General features: G+C 39.9%; 1 protein-coding gene across 4 annotated transcripts; it reads left to right on the top strand.

The window, feature by feature from the left end:
- The first annotated feature begins 701 nt into the window (after nucleotides 1-701).
- On the top strand, nucleotides 702-21,556 carry cspg5b (chondroitin sulfate proteoglycan 5b). 4 transcript variants are annotated; one of them, XM_030147114.1, is made up of 7 exons: nucleotides 703-1,542; nucleotides 7,836-8,607; nucleotides 10,668-10,856; nucleotides 12,203-12,281; nucleotides 12,808-12,870; nucleotides 16,405-16,569; nucleotides 20,356-21,556. In XM_030147114.1, the coding sequence occupies exons 1-7, from the start codon at nucleotides 1,461-1,463 to the stop codon at nucleotides 20,986-20,988; spliced, it is 1,983 nt and encodes a 660-aa protein (XP_030002974.1). In that variant the 5' UTR covers nucleotides 703-1,460; the 3' UTR covers nucleotides 20,989-21,556. The 4 variants fall into 4 exon arrangements, with proteins under 4 accessions (XP_030002973.1, XP_030002974.1, XP_030002972.1 ...); XM_030147112.1 differs by having other exon boundaries at nucleotides 12,203-12,365; XM_030147113.1 differs by lacking the exon at nucleotides 12,808-12,870 and having other exon boundaries at nucleotides 702-1,542; nucleotides 12,203-12,365.
- Nucleotides 21,557-21,862: the final 306 nt, after the last annotated feature.

Below are 21,862 nucleotides of genomic sequence, written 5' to 3'. Positions count from 1 at the left end.
AGGCAGATGAGATAGATGAAAGTTGTGCTGAAAAAGAACATACTAAACATGGGTATAGTAAACATTTCTTTATATAGTATATAAAGACAAAATCAAAAGAACTCAAAAACAGCCAAAATAGACTCAAACCCCTAACAGTTAAGATGCTGCAGCTCTTTCTTAATTCACATTTTGAGTTCTTGTTTGTTCAGTATTAATTGTCAGCCTTTTAAATACAAGCTGGACTGACTGTACATATCCTGACCAAGGAAAATAAAATTAATTTCAGCAAAAAAGTGTCTCTTTTTTGAAAGTCTGGGGTCGCCAGAAATGTGTGATGCTAAAATGAGGTCACGAGCCAAAAAAGGTTAAGAACCACTGTTTTACAGGGAAAGGTCTCCAGGGAATTAATGTTAGTATATCCTATGTAATGTCCCCACAAAAGAGGGAAGCAGTTTGTGTGCAAGTGTGTGTGTCCATGTCTTTGTATAGTTGTGTGGACAGGAGAGGGGGTTCAGCAGCAGATGCCATTGTCTGGAGCCTATACATCACAATATAACAGTAAGAGGATTATCCATGCACACATATGCCTTTCTGCAGTCTGAAGGCCATACTGCACCCAAATAACCCCCTGACATAGAAACATCACCCGTAGAGAGAGAGAGAGAAAGAGAGAGAGAGACATATGAGGTGGGGGGGGCAGCAGAGAGAGTGACTCTTGGACATGATGTTCACAGTAGTTCACACACATTGGTTGTGGTGTAAAATGGAGCATATTGACTTCCAGTGACAACAGACGCTGCTTAAATCCCAGCTCAGCCCCAGTCTACACCAGCCACAGGAGACTGACGCTGCGTGGACACTGGACCCTGGAGAGCATTTGTATGTGTGTGTATGTGTGTATATATATATGTGTGCATGCTGGCACCTTGACACCCGATCACTGTGCGCGCGCTGTGCCGTACCGTTCCATTCTGCGCCGCGCCGTGCTTTATTGCCGCTCATCGCTCTGAAGCCAAAGGGAAAAAAAAAAAAAAAAAAAAAAAGGCTTTAACGGATCGCACGCGTGGAAAGGGAGGCGGGCAGGCGGTGACAAACCCGGCTCATTAAAACCTCTTTCTGCAGAAGCCTCCACCGGTGACGCGCATTACTACTACAACTACACCTGCGGTAACCGGAGCTGAGGAACGGAGCCCCGAGCGCAAAAGTGACACGCGCGCGCAAAAGGTGTGGAGGAGAGAGGGCACCCGCTTGGGACAATGGCACCGAATCCGAGCCGTTGATGGTTGAGAGGCGCACGCACAGCGGCGGCGGCAGACATAGACACGTTGGGGAGGATAACGGTGACATGGCGCAAATAGGCGACATTTGAACTTTAGAGGATCCGCTTGTGAGGATTGTCATAGAGAGCCCGGAACAGCCTGGAACAGCCTGGATCAGATCAGAGTTTGCATCAGTGTGTCAAAAGGAGAGTCTGCGGTATGGCGCGCGCTCACGGTCGTTTGTGGACCTGGCAGGTGCTTCTGACCATCTCAATGTTCATCCTGCCCTTGTCTGCTCATGGTAAGTCCACTATATACAAGCATATACCGGTGTCCCACCCAGTGCGTGCGCGTTTCAGTGTGTGTGTGTGTGTGTGTGTGTGTGTGTGTGTGTGTGTGTGTGTGTGTGTGTGTGTGTAGTCTATGTGTGCAAGCGCGCATGTGAAAAAAAAAAAAAAAAATCACACCTGCAACTTAGTCTTAATCCGGGTAAATGACTTAATTAACCAATGCAATTATTAATTTATGACTTTGAGAGAGAAACTCTAAAATGATCTGGCCTAATGCTCATTATGTTTAAACGTCACCAGAGAGTCTTTAAGCGCAATGATAGCCCGAGTGCACTGAGGTTTGTAGTCTTTTAATTCTAGGATATATGAGTTACACATATAGGCTACTTTAGGGTCTGTCAGTCTGCTTTGCATTTGATATAGGCTTAAATAATCTCTTTTCAATAAAGAATATAGAGAATAAATGCAGACTTAAATCAACCAACCGGATGCTGGATGCTGTTTGCTCTAATAATCCCATTTAATTGCTTCATATGTTGGTATTTTCTGTGTCATGCTGAGAATGGCCGTGGGCAATTGATCACTCCTGTCTGACACCTGGACCATATTGTGGGCATGGTCCAGTTAGTCTCTCGTTGAGTACCCCTCCCTTGAACAGATTCATCCAATGGTAACTGACTGAGCCTAAATGCCTTACTATTGCACATGCATTCTAAAATGCAGATAAACCCGTGGGTGATCACATATAGACAGAGCCATTTGACAGCTCGGCATTGCAGACGCAGCTCTCCGTGGCGGTGCGTGGCCCAGACAAAGGCGGGATTAGGTGCACCGTGGTTTGGCCACAGGAGGTCCATTCAGTGCGCTTGAAAGGACTGGATTCATCCACGCATTAGGGAGAAGCAGAGACTAGAGGCTCGGTGCCCCCCCCCCCAGAGCCCGTCCACTTATTCACCGTCCAGTTCCTTCAGACACGGAGACAGGCAGTGTGGGAACAAAAATCTAAAAGACTAAACCAGCTGGTCCGTCTGTCTGTCTGTGTTGTCCAGTAGAATTGTGGAAAACCTTGCAGGAAATGTAAAATAAACGCGTGCGCAGCCGCTGCCCAGCAACAGGGTGGCGCGTGCACACAGAGGGTCGCCGAGGTTCATTTGGGCACGCGCTGCCAACATCAGCCTCCCCCTACTCACAGCATCTCGCGCCCTCGATGTCTAACGAGCCGTTAACACAGTGACATATTGACCGGTAAATACACGGCCGGCGTCCTGTCAGTCTGAGGCGGAGGCCACGTGTCCGTGGGTCTGCCTCATCAGGTAAAGACCAGCTTCATTTTATTGGACATTCAGCAAAGATGTGTGAAGATAAGGAACATAATTTTGTCTGTTGCTTCTGAAAGTGGAGGCACAAATGAAATGACAGCAACTGAAACAACCTGTCATGGATACAAAAGGTCCATTTTGTGAAGTTTTGATGGATTTAGGAGGATTGAATAGATGTTGTACCATATAATATTCATAATTCCATCATTATTGGTGAAAAAACACTAGAAACCAAAGGAACATTGTGTTTTGTTACCTTAGAATGAGCTCCACAGAAGGAGTGGGTTGTATCCACAGTCTGCCATGTTTTTTTTTTTTTTAGAGCAGCTCAAAACTAGACTAGACTTTATCAGAGGATGGAGGAACCATGACATCAGCCATTGGTTCCTGAACTGGTGTTTCAAAGACAGAAGTGTGTCTTCTCCATCACCATGTTTGTTTTTTGAAGACAGAAGTGACCATATCTGGACAAAAGTAGGGCTGTACGAAAATATTGGTTCTGCAATATACCACAATATTTCATTTTACAATACTGTATTGATATTAAAAAGTACTATACCGATATTTTTTAGGTATTTATTCAAATGCAGATATTGTGGAGGTTCATTTTAGGTTTTTTTTTTGTTTATATTTGATTTATTATTATTTAACACTCTTTTATTCAATAATCCCTTTGTTGGGATTGAACTAAAATAATGTTCTGATGTTAGTTGTGAACTAATAGAATAAGAACATTTGAACAGGATTTGAAACTGTAATGTCTGTAAAACAGAATTTCAGTTTGAACACAGGAACATTTTGTGATATGACATTAGATCCTGTTGGGATCAAATAAAAATGTGTTTAGTGTTTGTGTAGATTTATGGTGTAATTCCATTCTACAAGGAAATAATCATTAAAAACAAAGAAACAAACAAAAAATTGCCTTTGTAACAGTATCATGATATACCGTGATATATCGTATCATGATCTCAGTATTGTGATTTGTATCGTATCACCAGATTCTTGCCGATACACAGCCCTAGACAAAAGGGTCAGAACAATGGGAACCTTTGGAGTCAGTGGTGAGCTAATGCTAAGTACTAGCTCACTGACCCAGTAAAGTGATAAATTTCATAGATAATTTACATAACAGTGATTTTACAGTCTGTTAACCACAGCTACAGTCAAGTTATCTGTCAGGAGAAAAAGTTGGGCCCACAAAGGAGCCATCGCACAGACCTGTCAATCAAAGCAGATATTAACAAAGCAGATATTAAAGCCTTTTATTTGACCCGGGATCTGATCAACAGGAGAAATTTAAAGATGGATAATCTGATTCCTTATCAGAGTATCTAAATAAGATGCTGTAATAACCTCTATAACCCCTCTATGTCCCCTCTTAGGGTGAGCTGAACTCCCTGCCCCTTGCTTGAAACAGACAGATGTCCTCCTCCTCTCGTTTCTGTTTTATAGTATTGACACCAAATGTTAAAATGTATTGCCAGCACTTGCTATGACTGAGAAGGGGTTGGTGAGTTAATTGAGTTATTAGAGGTTGGATGGGGGCCACTCAGTTCATTGTAAACTGCAACTTCACCAAAAGACTTTACTCAGTATCACACAATGAACCTTTAATATTACTATGTCTGGAATGACCAGGTAATTTTTCAGTCAAGAGGCACATTGTGTTGCTTTCAGTTAGCCTATATGTGATTTTAAATGTCATGGAGCAGTAAACCAACATGCATATACAGGAAGAAAGCATTTTCCTCAAAGGCCATGTGTAACACAGTCCAGACGCTGCATTTTGCAAGTATGTTCCTACTGTCTAAACGAATGCATACTGCGAGGTCCATCTGCCCTGTAGCCCCAGAAAGCAACAGTATATGTCATAATGGATCAGATCATCAGCCTCTCTGCGACTCCTCTAAGTTCTCATGCACGCACAAACATAGAATGAGGATAATATTTATGGTTAAAAGTAAAAATTCTTATAGGTAATTGAGGAAATGATGGCATATATTCAGCTGAATGCAGTGGAACAGTTACCGATATATTATGTACAATAGGGTGCAGACCAGCCATTCTCCTCAGTGTCCTGCTGGTGAAGCAAAGCTGCTGGGAATATGGACTCTAACCAATCACAGTGACCCCAGGTAAAACTTGTTACCATGGTGACATGCTCAGCTTGATGCCAGAGGTGTGAAGCTGAGCAGCAGTTAAAGGCACAAATCACAGCATTTCTAAGACAGAAATAAAATTGCAAAGCAAAGGGCTCATGCATTCAACCTCTCATCTTTGATCCTGTAATCTGTGCATGTTCCTCTTTCTCTTGTAATAGCCAAGTGCGCCAGCTGCTAACAGGCCGTGGCATCAAAGTCTCAACGGGAAACAAATTGGTAGATTGAACCTTTAAAGAAATAGTGCCAATCACTTCGAATAGAATTTTTAAACTGGTAGAGTATGTCAGCTTCTTTAACAAAATGTGAAAGCGTTCAAGTTCATTCCACCGCGGTTTTCCCAGAGATGGAGTTGGCATGTAACACACACTGACTGTCTGACTGATTGATTGAAAAACAAGAGAGAGAGAGTGCGAACACTAGATTCTCTGTTTCCACTGCAACTCCCTCACTCTGCTCCTCCTTTCAACATGGTACCTCTTTACATCTCACCATGGCAACAGCACTGTGTGTGTGTGGTTGTGTGTGTGTGTGTGTGTGTGTGTGTGTGAGGTGAATGTCTAGGTTTCTTCAGCCACCACTAGTCTTCGTGACTCCAGGCACGTTCAGATGGTTTTTGTATTAGCTCTGAATGAAGTGGCAGACACTGGAAGCAGTGATCTCATTGGACACAGTGATTTCAGGGTGACAGTGGGAGCGAAGCTGCAAGAGCCAAGTATTTAGCGGAGTTTTGGACATTTGCACCGATGTAACAGGCCAATGGAAAATTCTGAAGGAATGGCTTCTTTGAAATAAAACAACTCTGAGAAATTTACCACAGAACTGAGTAATGATCTAGGTTTCTTTTCGGTCTGTATTTTTTTTTTTTTTTTTACTTTTATTTATCATTGATTGACTTTATAATTGTATTTATTACTGAGTCTGTATTGCTATCCTTAATACAATTAAACCCCTGATTACACCAGGATAAGTGTGTTAATTCTTCATATTTCCTAAAATTACCCTTAATATATCTTTTTTTTTGTAAACTTCTAGATCCTTACTAAAGTTTCGAGGTTCTGACTTCATGGCATGAATTTGTGTTGACTGACAGATCCAAGTTGTTGCCTCTGTCTTTCTCTTTTTTCTTTTCTTGCTCTGTGTGTGTGTGTCCACAGAATGCAAAGTACAAGAGAAGTGCCTCACCATTCTCCCGTCTCTAACCTATAGCTCTAAATCCTAATCTAATCCTCACCCAGTCTTGGTCGCTAGAGCACATTAGTCAGTCACTGTGCCTAATCCTACATCAACTCCAGTCTGATTACACGACAGTCTTCAGCTCTTGTTCTGATTTCTTTGACAATAATTACTTAGCCTATAATGGTACAGTTGGCTTTTGCTGAGCCACACTTTTCCCAAGATAATCCCTGAAGATTGTCTTGACTCTAAACAATGTATTTTGTTCATCAATTTGACCTAAAATTCTGCGCAAACACATAATGATTTTACCTAAACAATCTTTCATGGTACTGCCTTAAGGCATTTCTGTAGAATACTGTAGGGATGATGAATGAATTATTCATCCCTCATCCTTAGGCCTCTGTCTTTATCAAATTAAACAGCCTCAGGACCTGCAAACAAAAAGAACTGTTTGTGTACAAGCCTTGCTTTATCATACATTTTGATATGATAACTGAAAGTTTTGACTTAAAAACAATGCTGTCTTAGATTCTACAGGAGTCTAAAATATCATCAGGGAGATATTATGAGATTTGTTTTTGTAAAGATATATTTTGTAGAACTTTTAAGTAATGTAATGAGTTATATTTTTACATTTTTGATGACTAGCGCATTTATTTAATTCAAATGTTATTGCTTTTTGTATATATATTAGAGAACATCATTGGACGTGCACCTTGCAGCCATTTGGAGATTATTTACAATAACAGAGTGATAGGCCTTTTACAGTTATAGCAGAGTCAGGAATGTTATGGTGTCTGTGTCTAAAATGAGCATTAAATTGTGCACAACATGGACCTGGAAAGAGTCTGTGTGTCATTCTGTTTACCATGACTCAGATGAAGATTATTAATAATATTAGGTGCAGCTCCAAAGGGAACCAAAAAAAAAAAAACATAAAAAAGAGAGACAAGTGGAGACAAGTATATAACAAAAAGCCAGCGCTAATAGCTGGGGATGTCAGTTTTAACCATTGCCAGTGTTGACAGGCTGGGACGGTAAAACAAAGAGTCAGTTGAATGATGGGAAGCGTAGGATCCCCTCAGTATGTAAAGCCTGATCCATATCAGCACTAGTTACCTTGATATTTCAGCCTCTCCAGCACTGATTTGGATCATTATATTTCTTCTTTGTCTTGATGAAAGCTGATAAATACATGGAGACTGGTATAAAGTAACACTTAGTAAATAAAATAAATAATTACTCAATAAAATACCCTAGAGTTGAAGTAAAGTTAATTTTAATTGTAGACATTAACATGGAAAATAAAGTTAATTTAAACAACCTAATAACCAGCCAAGTTTGCATATTTTGTATGCATTTTTCATTGTGCTACACTTGACAGATACTTTGATTATTTACTTCTCAAAAAATAATCATAAATATACTGGACTACTTTTCATCTAGACATTTAATAAAGGTAGAAATATCCAGTGACTTGGTAAATTCACATTAATATTTGTGAAATATTAGGAAAACTACATATCTACATAAATAGTACATATTTTCAGGGCACATTTGACTTTTTATTGCTCTATGATCCCTTTTTTTTATAGCGTACATTGACTAAATAACTGTGTGATTCTCATTTCTATCTGGTCTCAGGGAGGCATTCACTGGCCAGGCATCATCATCATCATAACCAATCATCGGTCAACAAAGAAGCCCTGAACGCCAGGATGGTGCTCAGCGATGACTCGGCAGAGAGAGACCACCTGATCGGAGCAGGGATCGGCTTGGGGTCTTCGCTCCCGCTGAGCTCCACCAAACGTCACCACTCTCATAAACACGCCCACCTAGATGTTGTAGATGAAGACCCACCCATGGGAGAAGAGCTCACTGCTGGAGGGGCAGGTCCAGACCAGCCCGGGAACCCCATGTCCGACGACGTCATCACCGTAGAGTTTCACAGCCCCGCACCAGATATTGTTCCCTCTGATGTCTCTATGGAGTGGGCTAAAGTCCCAAAACCCCAGAAGCAAAAAGGAGCTAAACCTACTGCGTGGACTCTCTCTGACTTTTACGACTACCTATCCCCTGACGACGACCTCTCGGCATTAGATACTACCCCTGAACCTGAGCCCACTCCTTCACCCCCAGCTGACATGGAAGATGAAAACCCCCTTCTGGCCGGCGCCCCTGCTGTTCCTGATAAAGTGAGACCCAAGGTGGATAGCGGGCCATCCTTACCGGCCCCTCCCATGTCAGGGCTGGACAAGGATGATGGCCTTGGAGGCGCCATGGGGGCTGATGGCTGCAGGCTGGGCTTCGTGCGCTCTGGACCTGGGGTCTGTGTATCTCAGTGCGACCTTGAACCCAACTTTTGTCTAAATGGAGGCGTGTGCACTGTGGTGGCAGGCATCGGAGCCTTCTGCAGGTGAGGAACACAATGATCATGTTCAGCAATGAAGAGCTAAATGTCACTTTTAGTGGTACTTACAGCTTTGTATGTGGGTGTATGTATTAGAAAGGGTAAGTTTCACCCATTAGCACTGTGCATCAGGATAGAAGCAAAAGAGAAAACAAATAAAAAAATGTACACAGGAGACATTTCCGGATAAAATAAAGGTGTATTGTTTCCAATGTTTGGTTCACAGGGTGTACTCTGGAATAAACCTACCATTTAGTGACTATTTCAGTTTCCATTTCCATCTCTTCTGCTTTCTGTATATTGCAGTTTCAATATGTTCCCTTTCTGCAACTTCTCAGCTGCAGCTACATTCAGAAAAGAGACATATGTAATGTCAAATTTTGCAGAAATTGTCAGTTTAAAACCATGTCTCATTTCTTTGCATGCAAACATTCTGCTAGTTTCCCATTGTTACAATCCTGTACAAGTACTACACAAAGACACTGTTGCTGCATCCATGTATAGCAACCCTCAAGACAAGTGTGATCTTTGTAAAGAAATATAACCTAAACAAACACCACAGTGTTGTTCCCCTGTTCCAGAATGATGGTAGGTAGTATTTTTAATAGACATCAAATGCATTTACCACTGATCAAAAATTTGGGATCAAAGATTTTATATGTAATCATATAGAGTGATTGGTTCCTCCTCTTTTCAAGTGCATCTTTCATCTCCACTGGGACCAGTGACCAAATCTCATGTGACTATAAACAAATCTTCTAGCTGCTAAGGAGGCTGAGGTGTGGATATAACTAGTAAAGACCAGTTTGCAAGAGGGCCAAGCATATTTTAGTTGTCAATAAAAAAAAAAGCGTGAAGGAAATTCTCAAATGAAAGAAATATGTGATAAGATTTGCCGTTTGCTTAAGAGGAACCAAAGAAATTAAATCAGACTATCTGTGTCATATTGCATAGCATATCCTGTTACAATGCATTAAATCACGTTGTATAGAACTAGATCACATCCAGACATACCACATTAGAATAGGGCTGAGTCATGTTGTATCTCATTGGTAGTTGCTTCATAACGTATTAGATAGCTACAGAGGGTTGACATATGGTAACAGTGTTAGTAATGGAGATGCACAGGACTAATCAGTCTGGTGTTTGTGAGGGTGGGAGCAGGGATTTTAGGAGGGGGCTGTTAGGCATTAAACAGTGCCCTTTTAAATTGTATTGTTGGAATGATTTCCAATATGTTTACACTCCAACACAAAAGAAAAGATTTAGGACACTTGATGCAAGCGTACAGCCCAGCAGACATACATATACACACACACACACTAGACAGAAGGCTGGCTTAATGTGTCATGAGGGTTCGTCAAGATCACAGCAGGGTCGCCAAAGGATTAGCTCAGTTTTGGAGGCAGGGGGTGAAGAGTGTATGTTCATCGAGTGGTGGCAGCTGATGTAGACACATGCACAGTATGCACACATAGAAGAAGAAAACCATACAGTAAAATTAAACATGGAAATAATCATACACACTCATAGTCCTCATGTACATAGTCACACACACCATCTCGCCTTGGTAGCACCATCTGTCCTGTCCTGCAGACTCACTGTAAGCTTGTAGGTAAAACTGTTGCTCGTGTCAAACTGCCCACTGAGTAACAGCACACGCACATGCACAGACACATACACACCAACACACACTTGGATACGTGTTGAAACCAAATCTCACGGGGAGACAGGAATACAGAAAAGACAGAAACAGTCACATATGCACGCACGTGCCCTGATCCTTTGATCTAATTAAGAGCTAGGCTGCAGGCTGAATCCTGCTTTGCTGGACAGACCTCAGGACACCATGTCATCTTCTCTGAGTGACATTTTACACTCTACTCCGGCTTATGCTCTGTAGCTATAAGTATGACATACAGTGGTAATAAACCGGTCAGGCTTGGGATTTTTCTACATAGTGGATCAGTAAATAGGAACAAAAAATAAATGTTTTTAGTGTAAAAAAAACAATCATGTAAAGACAAAATTATGTAATATTTGTTTTATGTTGTCTTCATATTCAGGTGCAATGTGCAGGACTACATCTGGAACAAAGGCACACGTTGCGACTGGGCGGTCACAGAGTTCCAGGTGATGTGTGTGGTGGTGGGCGTGGCCTCGGTGGTGCTCCTCCTCCTTTTCATGATCATCGTATTCTTTGCCAAGAGGCTACATCGTCTCAAGAATGAGAACAGGCGCCTTCGCAAACGCAGGTGCGTGTGTGTGTGTGTGTGCGTGTGTGCAGTAGTGTCACTGTGAGACAAAGGTGTGAGGATGTAAAAATATGAGTTGTGATTTGCTCTGTTTCTGAGAGAGGCGACTGCAGCACTGTCAGATTTTGTGCATAAGCCCTGAGTTAAATTTCTACAACATTTAACAACCTAACGCTTGATAAGACATGGAAATCAAATGTTAGAGAACACAGGAGGAACAACTGGGAAACAGAGCCTGAAAATGCAGGTGTCATATTAGATAAAAACACATCTTGTGGTCTCAAAATAGATAAAGCAGGTCAAAATAAACAGTTCTTGTAGCACATAGTGAAGACAAACAGATTAATCAACACCAATTTCTAAATTCCAGGAAATTTTTCAAATTAAATGTCTCATCTAAATTTGGTTCTGAATGTGGCGAATGTCATCCTTCTCAACTAGAATTACTACATTTGAGTGCAAAAAACAAAAATTATTGAAAATTGCACTTTCTCGGTGTTAGTTTGATGTTCAGTTCCATGTGTGTTTTTTGCTTGGACTTAAATGTTAAGTTTGTTGTCAGAGATTATTGTTCCTTTCCAACAATGTTTCTTGCTCCAAACTATCATCAATAGATCTGCCTGTAAAGATACAGTAACTTGGTTTTAACTTAGAGTGTGGAGAGATGGAGTGACTTTAATAATGTTACACCAGTGTGATTTAGCCTGTGGCCAACATAAAGTTAATAAATGGTGTCAATATGAAACAGAAAAAATCCAAAAAGGTGAATAAGTACAGAAAAACAACCATCTATATATATCTATCTATTTGTCTGTTTGGGTTTTTCAAGCGGTGTTACTGAGTATTTCTGAATTAATAAGTTCCTGTAGTGGTTTTGTAAAGGTTTTTATGCTTTTATGATGCATATTTTATGATATATATTTTAGGATGTTGCTGTATGCCAGTTATTCTAACTGTGGGCTTCCGAGGGCTGTCTAGTGGGCCTCTGCCATTCTAACCAACAAAACTAGTTATTTTTGTAATTAAATATGCCTAACAATTCATATAAGTGAAGAATGTTGAATTAAAATGCACTCTCATGCTTTGTTAAAAAATATAGCTGTGATGCAATCTTAAATGTTGATGCATTTATTCCTATTGTATTTGTTTCGTTGGATCTTGATCCATGATAATATTCTGTGCTCCTTCTTTCTCTTCTGTTCAGCAGTTTCTTAGCAGACTGTTGCTTTGACACTGTGCAGAACAAAGTAATAATAAATACGAAGCAAGAAAATATAGAAAGGGTCTGGTTTCTAAAAATAAAATATTCATACGACTAAAATGCCTCCTTCTGCTTCCCCCTGCAGTAAGTACCGCCCACAGAGCACCGAGCCGCAGACGGACGGCCTCTCGGTTTCTACAACAGCCGACGGCTCACAGCCAAACGTAAGGAAACTGTGTGACACCCCTCCGCCCGCCCCCCAAGCTCACACTCACAACCTGGCGTACTATGACAACATTATCTGTCAGGTATGCCCTGTCTCTCCTCATGTTTACTTTCCTCTCTCCGTCCTTTCATTCATCATCATCTTCATCTTAAGTCTGTCTTTACCACCATCTGCATCTCAGTGTTTTCCTTGTCTTTGACTGTCTGTTTTCGGTTAAACCTCCATCTATTTGCCTTTCTTTTTTCCATCATGTTGTGGCCTATCTTTTCTATCTGTCAGCTTGAGTTGTGGTTTAATCTTTGGTGGGTCTGTTTCGCTGTTTGAGTGCATAGCAGTCGATCGATTTGCACTAATTTGCTGAACGCTACTCCAAAAATACTAAAATAAAATCACTAACTGAAGCTGAAGCACTGAATTCACCTTGTTGCCCTGTTAAATCTGAAATTCCACACAACATCCCCCCCCCCCGGCATTGTTGTATATATGGGTATGTTAACTCTTTTCACACTCACTGATCCCTTCAGAGGCCATCGACAACAAGCTATACCTGGGAATATAAACCCAGAAACCCTTATAACCACTTCCAGGTAAGCAAAGTAGGAATGTTCACATTGCCTGCAGCTGTTCTCCCTCCCTGGCTTTGCTTTAAACATACCTATCGAGCAACTACTCTGTAGATGCCAGATTTTGGCTCTCCATTGGCTGCAAACCTTAAATCCAAAACCCCGTCCTGCTGCTGCTGCTGCACCATTGTAGGTAAAATGATTAATCACCTCCCGTAAAGCTCCCCACAACCAATTGTTCTGAGGTGTTCTCTTGTTACCACCATTAATAAATAGCAAGTTCTCACATTTGCTGACTCTTACCTGTGCTTTTGCAGCATCTTCAGAGGATGAATGAGGAAACCAAGGCTCCATTTTGTTTAAATCGCTTGCTTTGCTTCAACTAAGGCAGCCATTTTAGGTCCCTGATGAGCAGAGTATTCCTTTTACTACCTAATATCCTTCCAAAGTTTGTGCATGTAGTGCTGCTGTAAGATAAAGTGCATCTGTAGGAGCATGTATGAGTGTGGCAGTGAATATGAATGCACCACTGCATCTATGCATTAATTTCTATCCATGTCTCTATATGCGTGAATCTGTGATAAAGGAAGATTTATGAGGGTCTCTGTTTGGGTATTCATCAATCATACTTTCCCTCATATGCTGCCCGGGATTCTAGATAATCATGTGTTGTGTGAACTCAATTATCGGCAGCGAATCTTTTTAAAAGTGCTGATAAAAACAGAGATGAAAACAAAGCCAATAAGCTCCCATGACACTACGCTTTAAAAGCTCATTGTCTCTGAAAGAGTGAGTTATGTCCAGCTGTAGCAGAAGGTCACTGGTCGATACTGGCCTAGATACGCCTGCTGTGCCTGTGACCTTCAGTTATTTGACACGCCAATGTATCGATGGCCTGAACTAACTAATGTAGATGCACACAGATGCTCTCTCCCAGACAATAGCCTGATAAACATGCCCTCCTCACTAAACATTGCATTTATTTATACATACTAGGGAAGTAATGATTACCGGTATAATGATAAACCGCGGTAAAATTGCAGACGGTTAGTATTACCATTTAAATTGTAATTATCATGATAACCGTGTTTGATTACTGCACTTTTAGGGGAAAAAACGCCTATGTAAAGATCTGCTTTTATGTCAAATATTGGAGTATAGTTTTAATTTATTACAATTTAATTTTCTATACCTAATATTTGGAACCAGTATTCACTTTTAAAGTCTTTGAAAAGGTTCATTAACCATGTTTGTGTTATTTATGCAATAAAGTATATATATTTTTCAAATCAGATTTTATATATTTTTTGTGTTTTCTGGCCTTTTGTGTTGATATAGTAGGTTAAAGAGAAAAAATAATAGACAGATGATATAGATGAAACTGTGCTGAAAAAAAAAAGATACCAAACATGGGTATAGTAAACATTTGTTTATAAAGTATATATAGGCTTTTGCCTTAAAAAAAAATAAAAAATAAAAAAAAAAAAAAAATAAAAAAATATATATATATAGATATAGATATAGATATATATAGATATATATAGATATAGATATAGATATATATATAGATATATAGATATAGATATATAGATATATATATGCAAAAGGACTGAAAAACGGCCAAAATAGGCTCAGACCACTAAGGGTTGATATTTGAATGTTTCTACCAACAGAAGGTACATTGTACCTATTTTTATTTTATTTTATTTTTAAATACAGCTTGGTTAAATTATTTCAGTGTGTGTATGAGTACTTTTGAGCACAATTTCAATAATACCACGATAATGATAACCGTGGTAATTTTGGTCACAATAACCGTGAAATGAAATTTTCATATCGTTACATCCCTAATACATACGTATAGTACACTTCAGAACAGCCTAATGAATTTTTGTGCTTACATCTTGCTTTTTAATAGCAAATTAAACAGTAGGTGATTATCATATTTCACCAGGGTAAGTGAAGTGAACTGACTGTTACTGACTGTTTTAACAAACCGCTGGTCAGAGAGCACCGCTGGCATTTCAGTACAGTGGATATAAATGAGAACCTGTGACTTCTGTATGTTTTAAATGTCAGGTCTAGAAGCTAAAAAGCCCCTGTGGTCACATAGTCTGGAATGCAGCGTTTTAAATGTCAATGCCCCCTTTTTTAAAATGCTTAGGCATGATCAATTGATTAACCAAACAAACAGACTTCTTATCTATCCGTCTAACCTAGTTATCTGCACATTTTATTTCATGATCATTTCTAGAATGGGGGAAGCTTTCTGCACATTTTAGGCTCTAACCTGCAGGATGCTGCTGAGTGTTCCTAGTTTTGACTTTTTAGTGAAAAACTAAGACCATGTTAATTTAGTTACATTTCCTAACACTCATAAGGCTTAAAATGTTTGCCATTTCCTCCGTCTCCCACTTCATTGTATAAATGCCTCAAGCCACAACATCCATATGGACTAGCCAGACTCTCCCTAAGGGTGTAACATGGAACAGAAGTCTCTGCATGTGCCGCTAGAACACATTTGGTGCATTTTCCTCTTCAAATGTTTTTATCAGAGCACATTGTCATACAGTTACATGTTTACTGTGTACACATTGCGTGTGGGCTTTACATCCATACAGACAAATGTGCAGTTAGGTCATAATGCAATCTTATTGTTTTCTTCGAACATGTAACAATAGATGAAGAACATATATAAACATGAGGTACAAAACACAAATTAGGAGAAACATATTAAAATAAAACCAAAGATGAATAAAAATAAATATCCGTCCCACCCCCCACACCCACTCATACCCTCCCATCTATTCACTGCTTTGTTAAACTAAAGGTGAAAAGTTCGTTTCTGCCAAGAGGTGCTAGATATTGAATGAGAGGTGACCAAGTTTTTTCAAAGAATGAGAGTTTATCCATAAGAGTATATGTAATTCTTTCTACATTGAGTGTGTTAGTGAGGTCACGAAGCCACATCTTTGTGGTGGGTACTTCTTTCTTTTTCCAATGCATGAGGAGTAACTTCTTTGCAATGATAAGACTATAAAAAAGGAAACATTGCTTGAAGTTGTACATTTGTTGCATTTTCCCATGGAATAAACGGAAATAGGGCAGGCCATCTCCTCTTCAAACACATATGTGTACATTTCAGGGGCGTGCAGGTTATTTATACTTTTCAATATTATTTCCCTCAATAAAAACATGGAGGAGGCACATGAGAGGATTTTTATTTAGAAAAATGTTATGATGTAGACACAACAATATTTGATATACAGAATGTATTAAAACTCTGAAGCATTATATTCCACTGTCACCTGGGGCCTGAATGTTGTGTTTCCTTTTACATAATATTTTTTCTGACATAAACTGCACAATTTTGTTTTTTAAAAAAAATCACATGGATGCAAGAACAATATGCCTCCCCATGTTCAAATAAAACTCTTCCCAGATGTACAGTACAGACATGTCACAGAATATCCACTTTATACACTGTATGTCATGACTGGTTTATCTCTATACAAAGTGTCACAGGCATGTGTAAAGAGTCATGACTCCTCCCTACAGGATGAACCCCAGAAGCAGGAGGACCTGGCAAAATCCCCCCAGTCCAAGGAAGAGGGGTCGATGAACATCCTCAACTCTCATTCTCCTAAGCATGAGAACAACCGTCCCACCTCTGTGGTCCACGACCATGGCCACACTCCTAACAACACAGAGGAGAATGCAGAGGTAAACATGCTCCAGAACAACTTGGTATAATGTCACCATCTATGTAAGTGTGGTGCTGGAGAATCAGACCAAACTATTTAAAGCACACACAAAATCTTTTTAGGCTAACATTGTTTACACCTTTTTAAGTGCATACTGTGTATTTTAAAAAGTCTAATTCGGCCGAATGTCCAAAAAGTGGGCTATATTTTACCATACAACTTGAGAAGCACAATAGTCCTGTTTACAAGGCTGCCATGCCATCAAGGATCACATAGTGGTGCAGCTGCCTCCTCTCTTTCCTCTATCCACCTCCTATGCTGGACTAAAATCTCTGGCTTGGACCAACTGACTGACTTTTCTCTCTACTGATGCTCTGCCTTGGTCTCTGACCAATGAACTTTTCGCTCCCTCATTGTCTCTTCTCCCTTTTACCGCAAACCCCTCCCCTCACCTATGCCTGCCCCGCCTTACTGTCTCTTTCTGCCCGCATGCATTGGTGTTATCAACAAAAAAGTGTCTGAAAACCTACTATTTGCAAAAAAAAGTAAGTGGAAATCAAGTGAATCTGTATTTGCAAAGATATTATTCATGTTTGACATTGCTAATAAGTGGATATGTCTAGATTACATGAGGTCAAAGTATTGCTTGGAGTTGATATTTGAATCTATATACATATATTACACACGCTGTGTCTTGGTTTTCAATGTGATTTCTAATACTTTAATGTACTTGAGGTTCTTTTGTACTTTTTTGAGTATACATGAAGGATTATAGTTGACAGTTGTTGGAATAAATCTTTTTCATTTTACTCAGCTTGTCCCTGTGTGTTGCTATGAGCTCTACTTTCCTTCCAGTCTCTTTCTCTCGCTTTCTTTCTCTGCATGTCTGCTTACGAAGCTAACTAGCTCCCAACTGCTCCCATGCTAATAATAACTGAATGCACGGCTGACCCTGCTTTTGTGCTACAGTAGACTGCTCACATAATACAACACACACACACACACACACACACATACACACACACACACACACACACACACAAACTGTGCACCAGTTCAGAACCATGGACAGCGCTCCAGGATGACTACATGCCAACACATGCTGGGATTGTTACAAGGAAAATATGTATTTTCAAATAATACACAGTTTTACCTTCTTTTCTCTGTAAATAGAATATGGCTGTGGAAGTAGCAGTATTCAGTTTTTATATCATGACTTTTTACTTTGTTAAAATGAATATTGTTGTCAGATCTCATCTTCCTTCATATTAAAGCTGCTCATATCACTGTGTACAGGTCACAGTGCATCTATTTTAATAAAGCTACAATGCTATATTAAAAAATATATAAATTACATTATGAATTTCATGTGGATTCCTGAATTGAAATGGACTAAAATGGCCATTTTAATATGTTGTTTTTGCAGAGAAAAGAAACAAAATTCCATAAAGTATTTTTTAATAAATGATGGATGACTGTTGTGCTGTGCTGGTATCAGAAGGTTAGGATATTAATAAAGTTAAAATGAGCTACTTTGTGTTATGTAAACATCCATCCATATCTGACTGTCATGCTTATAAATATAACCCTGTGTCCTGAAATGTAGACAGTGGTTATTACTTGTTTTATCACAAATCAGCAGGATCAGGGACTTTTTATGACAATCCCAACATGCCTTTTTTACAGCAGACATTCTGGCTTGCTAAGTCCAGAAACACATTCTCTGCATTTTTCCTTCACTAGTTCCTATAATTCACCCCATTAGGAGTAGTGGGCAGCCACTATGCAACATCTAGGACCACTGGAGGAACCAAGTGCAAATCTAAACCTATGCCTTGGTCAGGAGTAAGATGGGAGGAGAATAAACCTAGCATACGTGGTTTGACCCGTGGGTACTCCACACAAAAAGATCCTACTCCGACTCCACCAAAGACTTGCGTTTAGCTGCCATTCCAGTGAACCAGCAGGACCAGCAGCGCAATTCCAAGGCCTTAAACCAGGGGTGTCAAACATGCAGCCCTGGGGCCAAAACCAGCCCGCCAAGGGTTCCAGTCCGGCCCACAGGATGAATTTGCAAAGCGCAAAAATTACACTTAAGATATTAACAATCAAGGATGTCGAACTCGTTTTAGTTCAGGTTCCACATACAGAACAATGTGATCTCAACTAAAATGATAAAATAATAAGCTAGAAAAAATGACTCCAAATTTTCTTAGTTTAATTTGAAAAACATAATATTACATTACACCTATAAATAATGACAACTCCAAATTTTTGTCTTTGTTTTGGTGTAAAAACTTACATTAAATTATGAAAATATTTACATTTACAAACTGTCCTTAAACAATAAAATGTGAAAAATCTGAAATTTTGAAAGTGAAATTTTAACACTATTCTTCCTATTATTAAATATTTTGTGCCTTTGTGGATCCAATCTGTAACATGCATGTATAAATGGTTTTCAGGTTATTCACATCATTTTTGTTTGGATAGTTTGTAAATGTATATATTTTCATAATTTAATTTTATTTGCTCTAAAACAAAGAAATATTTGGAGTCATCATTATTTACAGGTTATTATGCTACTGTTTTACTGGTCCGGCCCACTTGAGGTCAATTTGGGCTTAATGTGGACCCTGAACTAAAATGAGTTTGACACCCCTGCCTTAAACTGACACATTTTAATTGGCATACATCCTCTTAACAATATCAATTACACCTGCATGTTTTCTGCATTGAAAAAATCAATATGCATGTCTGCTGTGAAAAAAGGTCTATTCCTCCAGATATCACTACAACTAACACACCTTATTACACTATCTAAATATTCCAACTTCAAGTGGAATGCCTAAATATTGTAGAGAATCCTGTACAGTTGTCTGCTTTGATTAATGGAACAAAATTAGAACAGGGGCAGATTAACTGAAAAATGTTTAGGGAAATGGTTCACCCTGACCCACATATGTCAAAAGAAGGCAAAAAGATGTAAGGCAAAAGACTGAACCTTATCTCCTGTATTAGATTCTCAATTTTCAAATGTATTCTCTTTGTATTCAACATTTTCATCTTTAAGGGTATTTTTTCCTCAGTAATTGTCATAGATTATCATCACTAGTGGCTTTTCCATTGGACATCTGATATTTACTAAATGCCGAAAAAACAGAAGTGCGTAATGTTGTTTTTCCCATTAAATCACAAATGCGATGATTTGTTTATTTATTATAGATGTCACGAGAAGTCATTCCATAAACATGGCAACGAACATAAATATCACGTTGATTTACAGATATATTCATTATTATTATATATTACCCCTCTGTCTCGTACGAAATTAAAAAACGATTTGGTTTCCTCGTGTCTGCACCGCACCATGTTTCTTTTAAAACTCTTCTTCGCTTGTTGTTACATCCATCAACATCCTTTTTTTTTTAATTCACATGACTCCAGTTGCAGAAAAAGAACTTTTCATTGCAGTTTTGCGTGACATACCAATTTCGCCATACCTGAAAAACCACCCCTTGCCAGCGAAAAAACTTTTCATCAGGCTAATTTTTATGCTTAAGTTCTATTCACGCAATTTGAGGGTCAATGGAAAAGCAACTACAGTCACTTTCTAATGAATTACATATTAGTATGATAGTGTGATATTTAGGAAATAACAGCAACAGCTCCAGTGTGTCCCATCTTTGCCTTTGCCCACGTTCCATGAACTCCATTTCCAAGCCTGTATCTCTCAGAACACCTTTGTTTTATTCCTTTCCATTTATGATTGCCCCCTACCTCTTTACTTCCCATTCCACATCAGGATGGAGTCACTATCGGCCTGGAAGTGCTCCTCCCCAAAGAAGCCAAGCTGCACTCAGAGACCAGCCCTCCACTTCAGTACGATGTCTTTCTCTACAAGGTTGCCAACAATGGAGACTCCATTACTCCTAAACAAACACCAGGCTCCGTTCACACCTCCAACTCTTACTCCACCCCATACCCTGCACCTAAATCACCCAAAACACCTAAGACACCAAAAACTCCCAAGTCACCTAAGGTACCTAAGTCACCCAAACACATCCAAGACCACTCGCACAGTAACCGTGAGCCCTTGACCGGGAGGCACTCTTCACCCGGTCGCCACCCGTCACCCAGCCGCCACCCTTCACCCAGCCGTTACTCTGCACCCGGATGCTATCCACCCCCCGCCTGCCCTCCACCGTCCCACCACCCTCCCTCCCAGTATAATCGCATGCCCTCCTCCTGCTCCCCGCCTCAGCTACGCAGGCCCAGAGGTCGGTCGCAGGCTCCTGGCTCGGCGTCCTCCAGAGAGTACCAGGGCGGATACATTTATCCGTCTCCTTCCTCCCCTCACCTTACCCAGCCCCCTCCATCACCCTCCAGGGTCAAGTGCAGTCCAGTCAGCACCCGGTCCCTACCACCCCTCTCCTGACCAGGCCTCCATCAGCATCCACGAATGCGCAAATCATCAATTTAATCTATCCAGCAACGTCGTCCATCATGGCTCTAACTTTTAAAATAGCTTTCTCTTTTTTAGATCATCAGTCTGCATCCATTCATTCATTCATCATTCATGCCTTTACCCCAACCTCCCTGTATTTTTACCCAGAGGACGAACACAACACCTGGTCTACAGAGCCAGAAATATATAACTGGGACAACTCTGCACAAAACCACATTCAGTCAGACATGGATGCACCAATAAACACTGCGTAATTTTAAAACTTTTACACCTTTGTGTAAATAATAAACTGTCAAAGCTCAGGTTTTACTGCTCAGATAAGCACACATGAACTCACTCTCATAGCAAGGTGCCAACATCAGTGAGGAAATGTTCATAAAGGTTTTATAGAAATTTTTACTATAGCTGTTCAAAGTAGAGTTATCGATGGTTTATATGTCTTTTGCTATTCAGTGTATATGATTGTTTCTTGTTTTCACAGGCTTTTTGGTATGTTTTTCATGTTTCTAATCCTCAATAAACTGATATTACAACAAAACGTGCAGTATTGTGTTTTAAAATGGATTCACACTTTAGAGAACGAAGCTTTTAAAAGAGAATAAAGCCAGACATCAGGAGACGGGAGTGATGGAGGAAGTATGTATTTATATAGCCATTGGTGTTGATGTTTCCATACGCCTTGTGAAAGAAATATCATGAACTCTGCTGCCCCCTTGTTGACAAGGAAAGGCTTTAGTAACATGAGAAAAGCTGTTGAATACTTGAGGAGGACAAGAGAGCAGTAAAACATGTACACACTGGAACTGAAAACAGTTCTATACAGGTCTATATAGGGGAGACCAAC

Source organism: Sphaeramia orbicularis, chromosome 11, assembly GCF_902148855.1.
Source record: "Sphaeramia orbicularis chromosome 11, fSphaOr1.1, whole genome shotgun sequence".
NCBI lineage: Eukaryota > Metazoa > Chordata > Actinopteri > Kurtiformes > Apogonidae > Sphaeramia > Sphaeramia orbicularis.
This window is presented reverse-complemented; position numbering and strand designations above follow the sequence as displayed.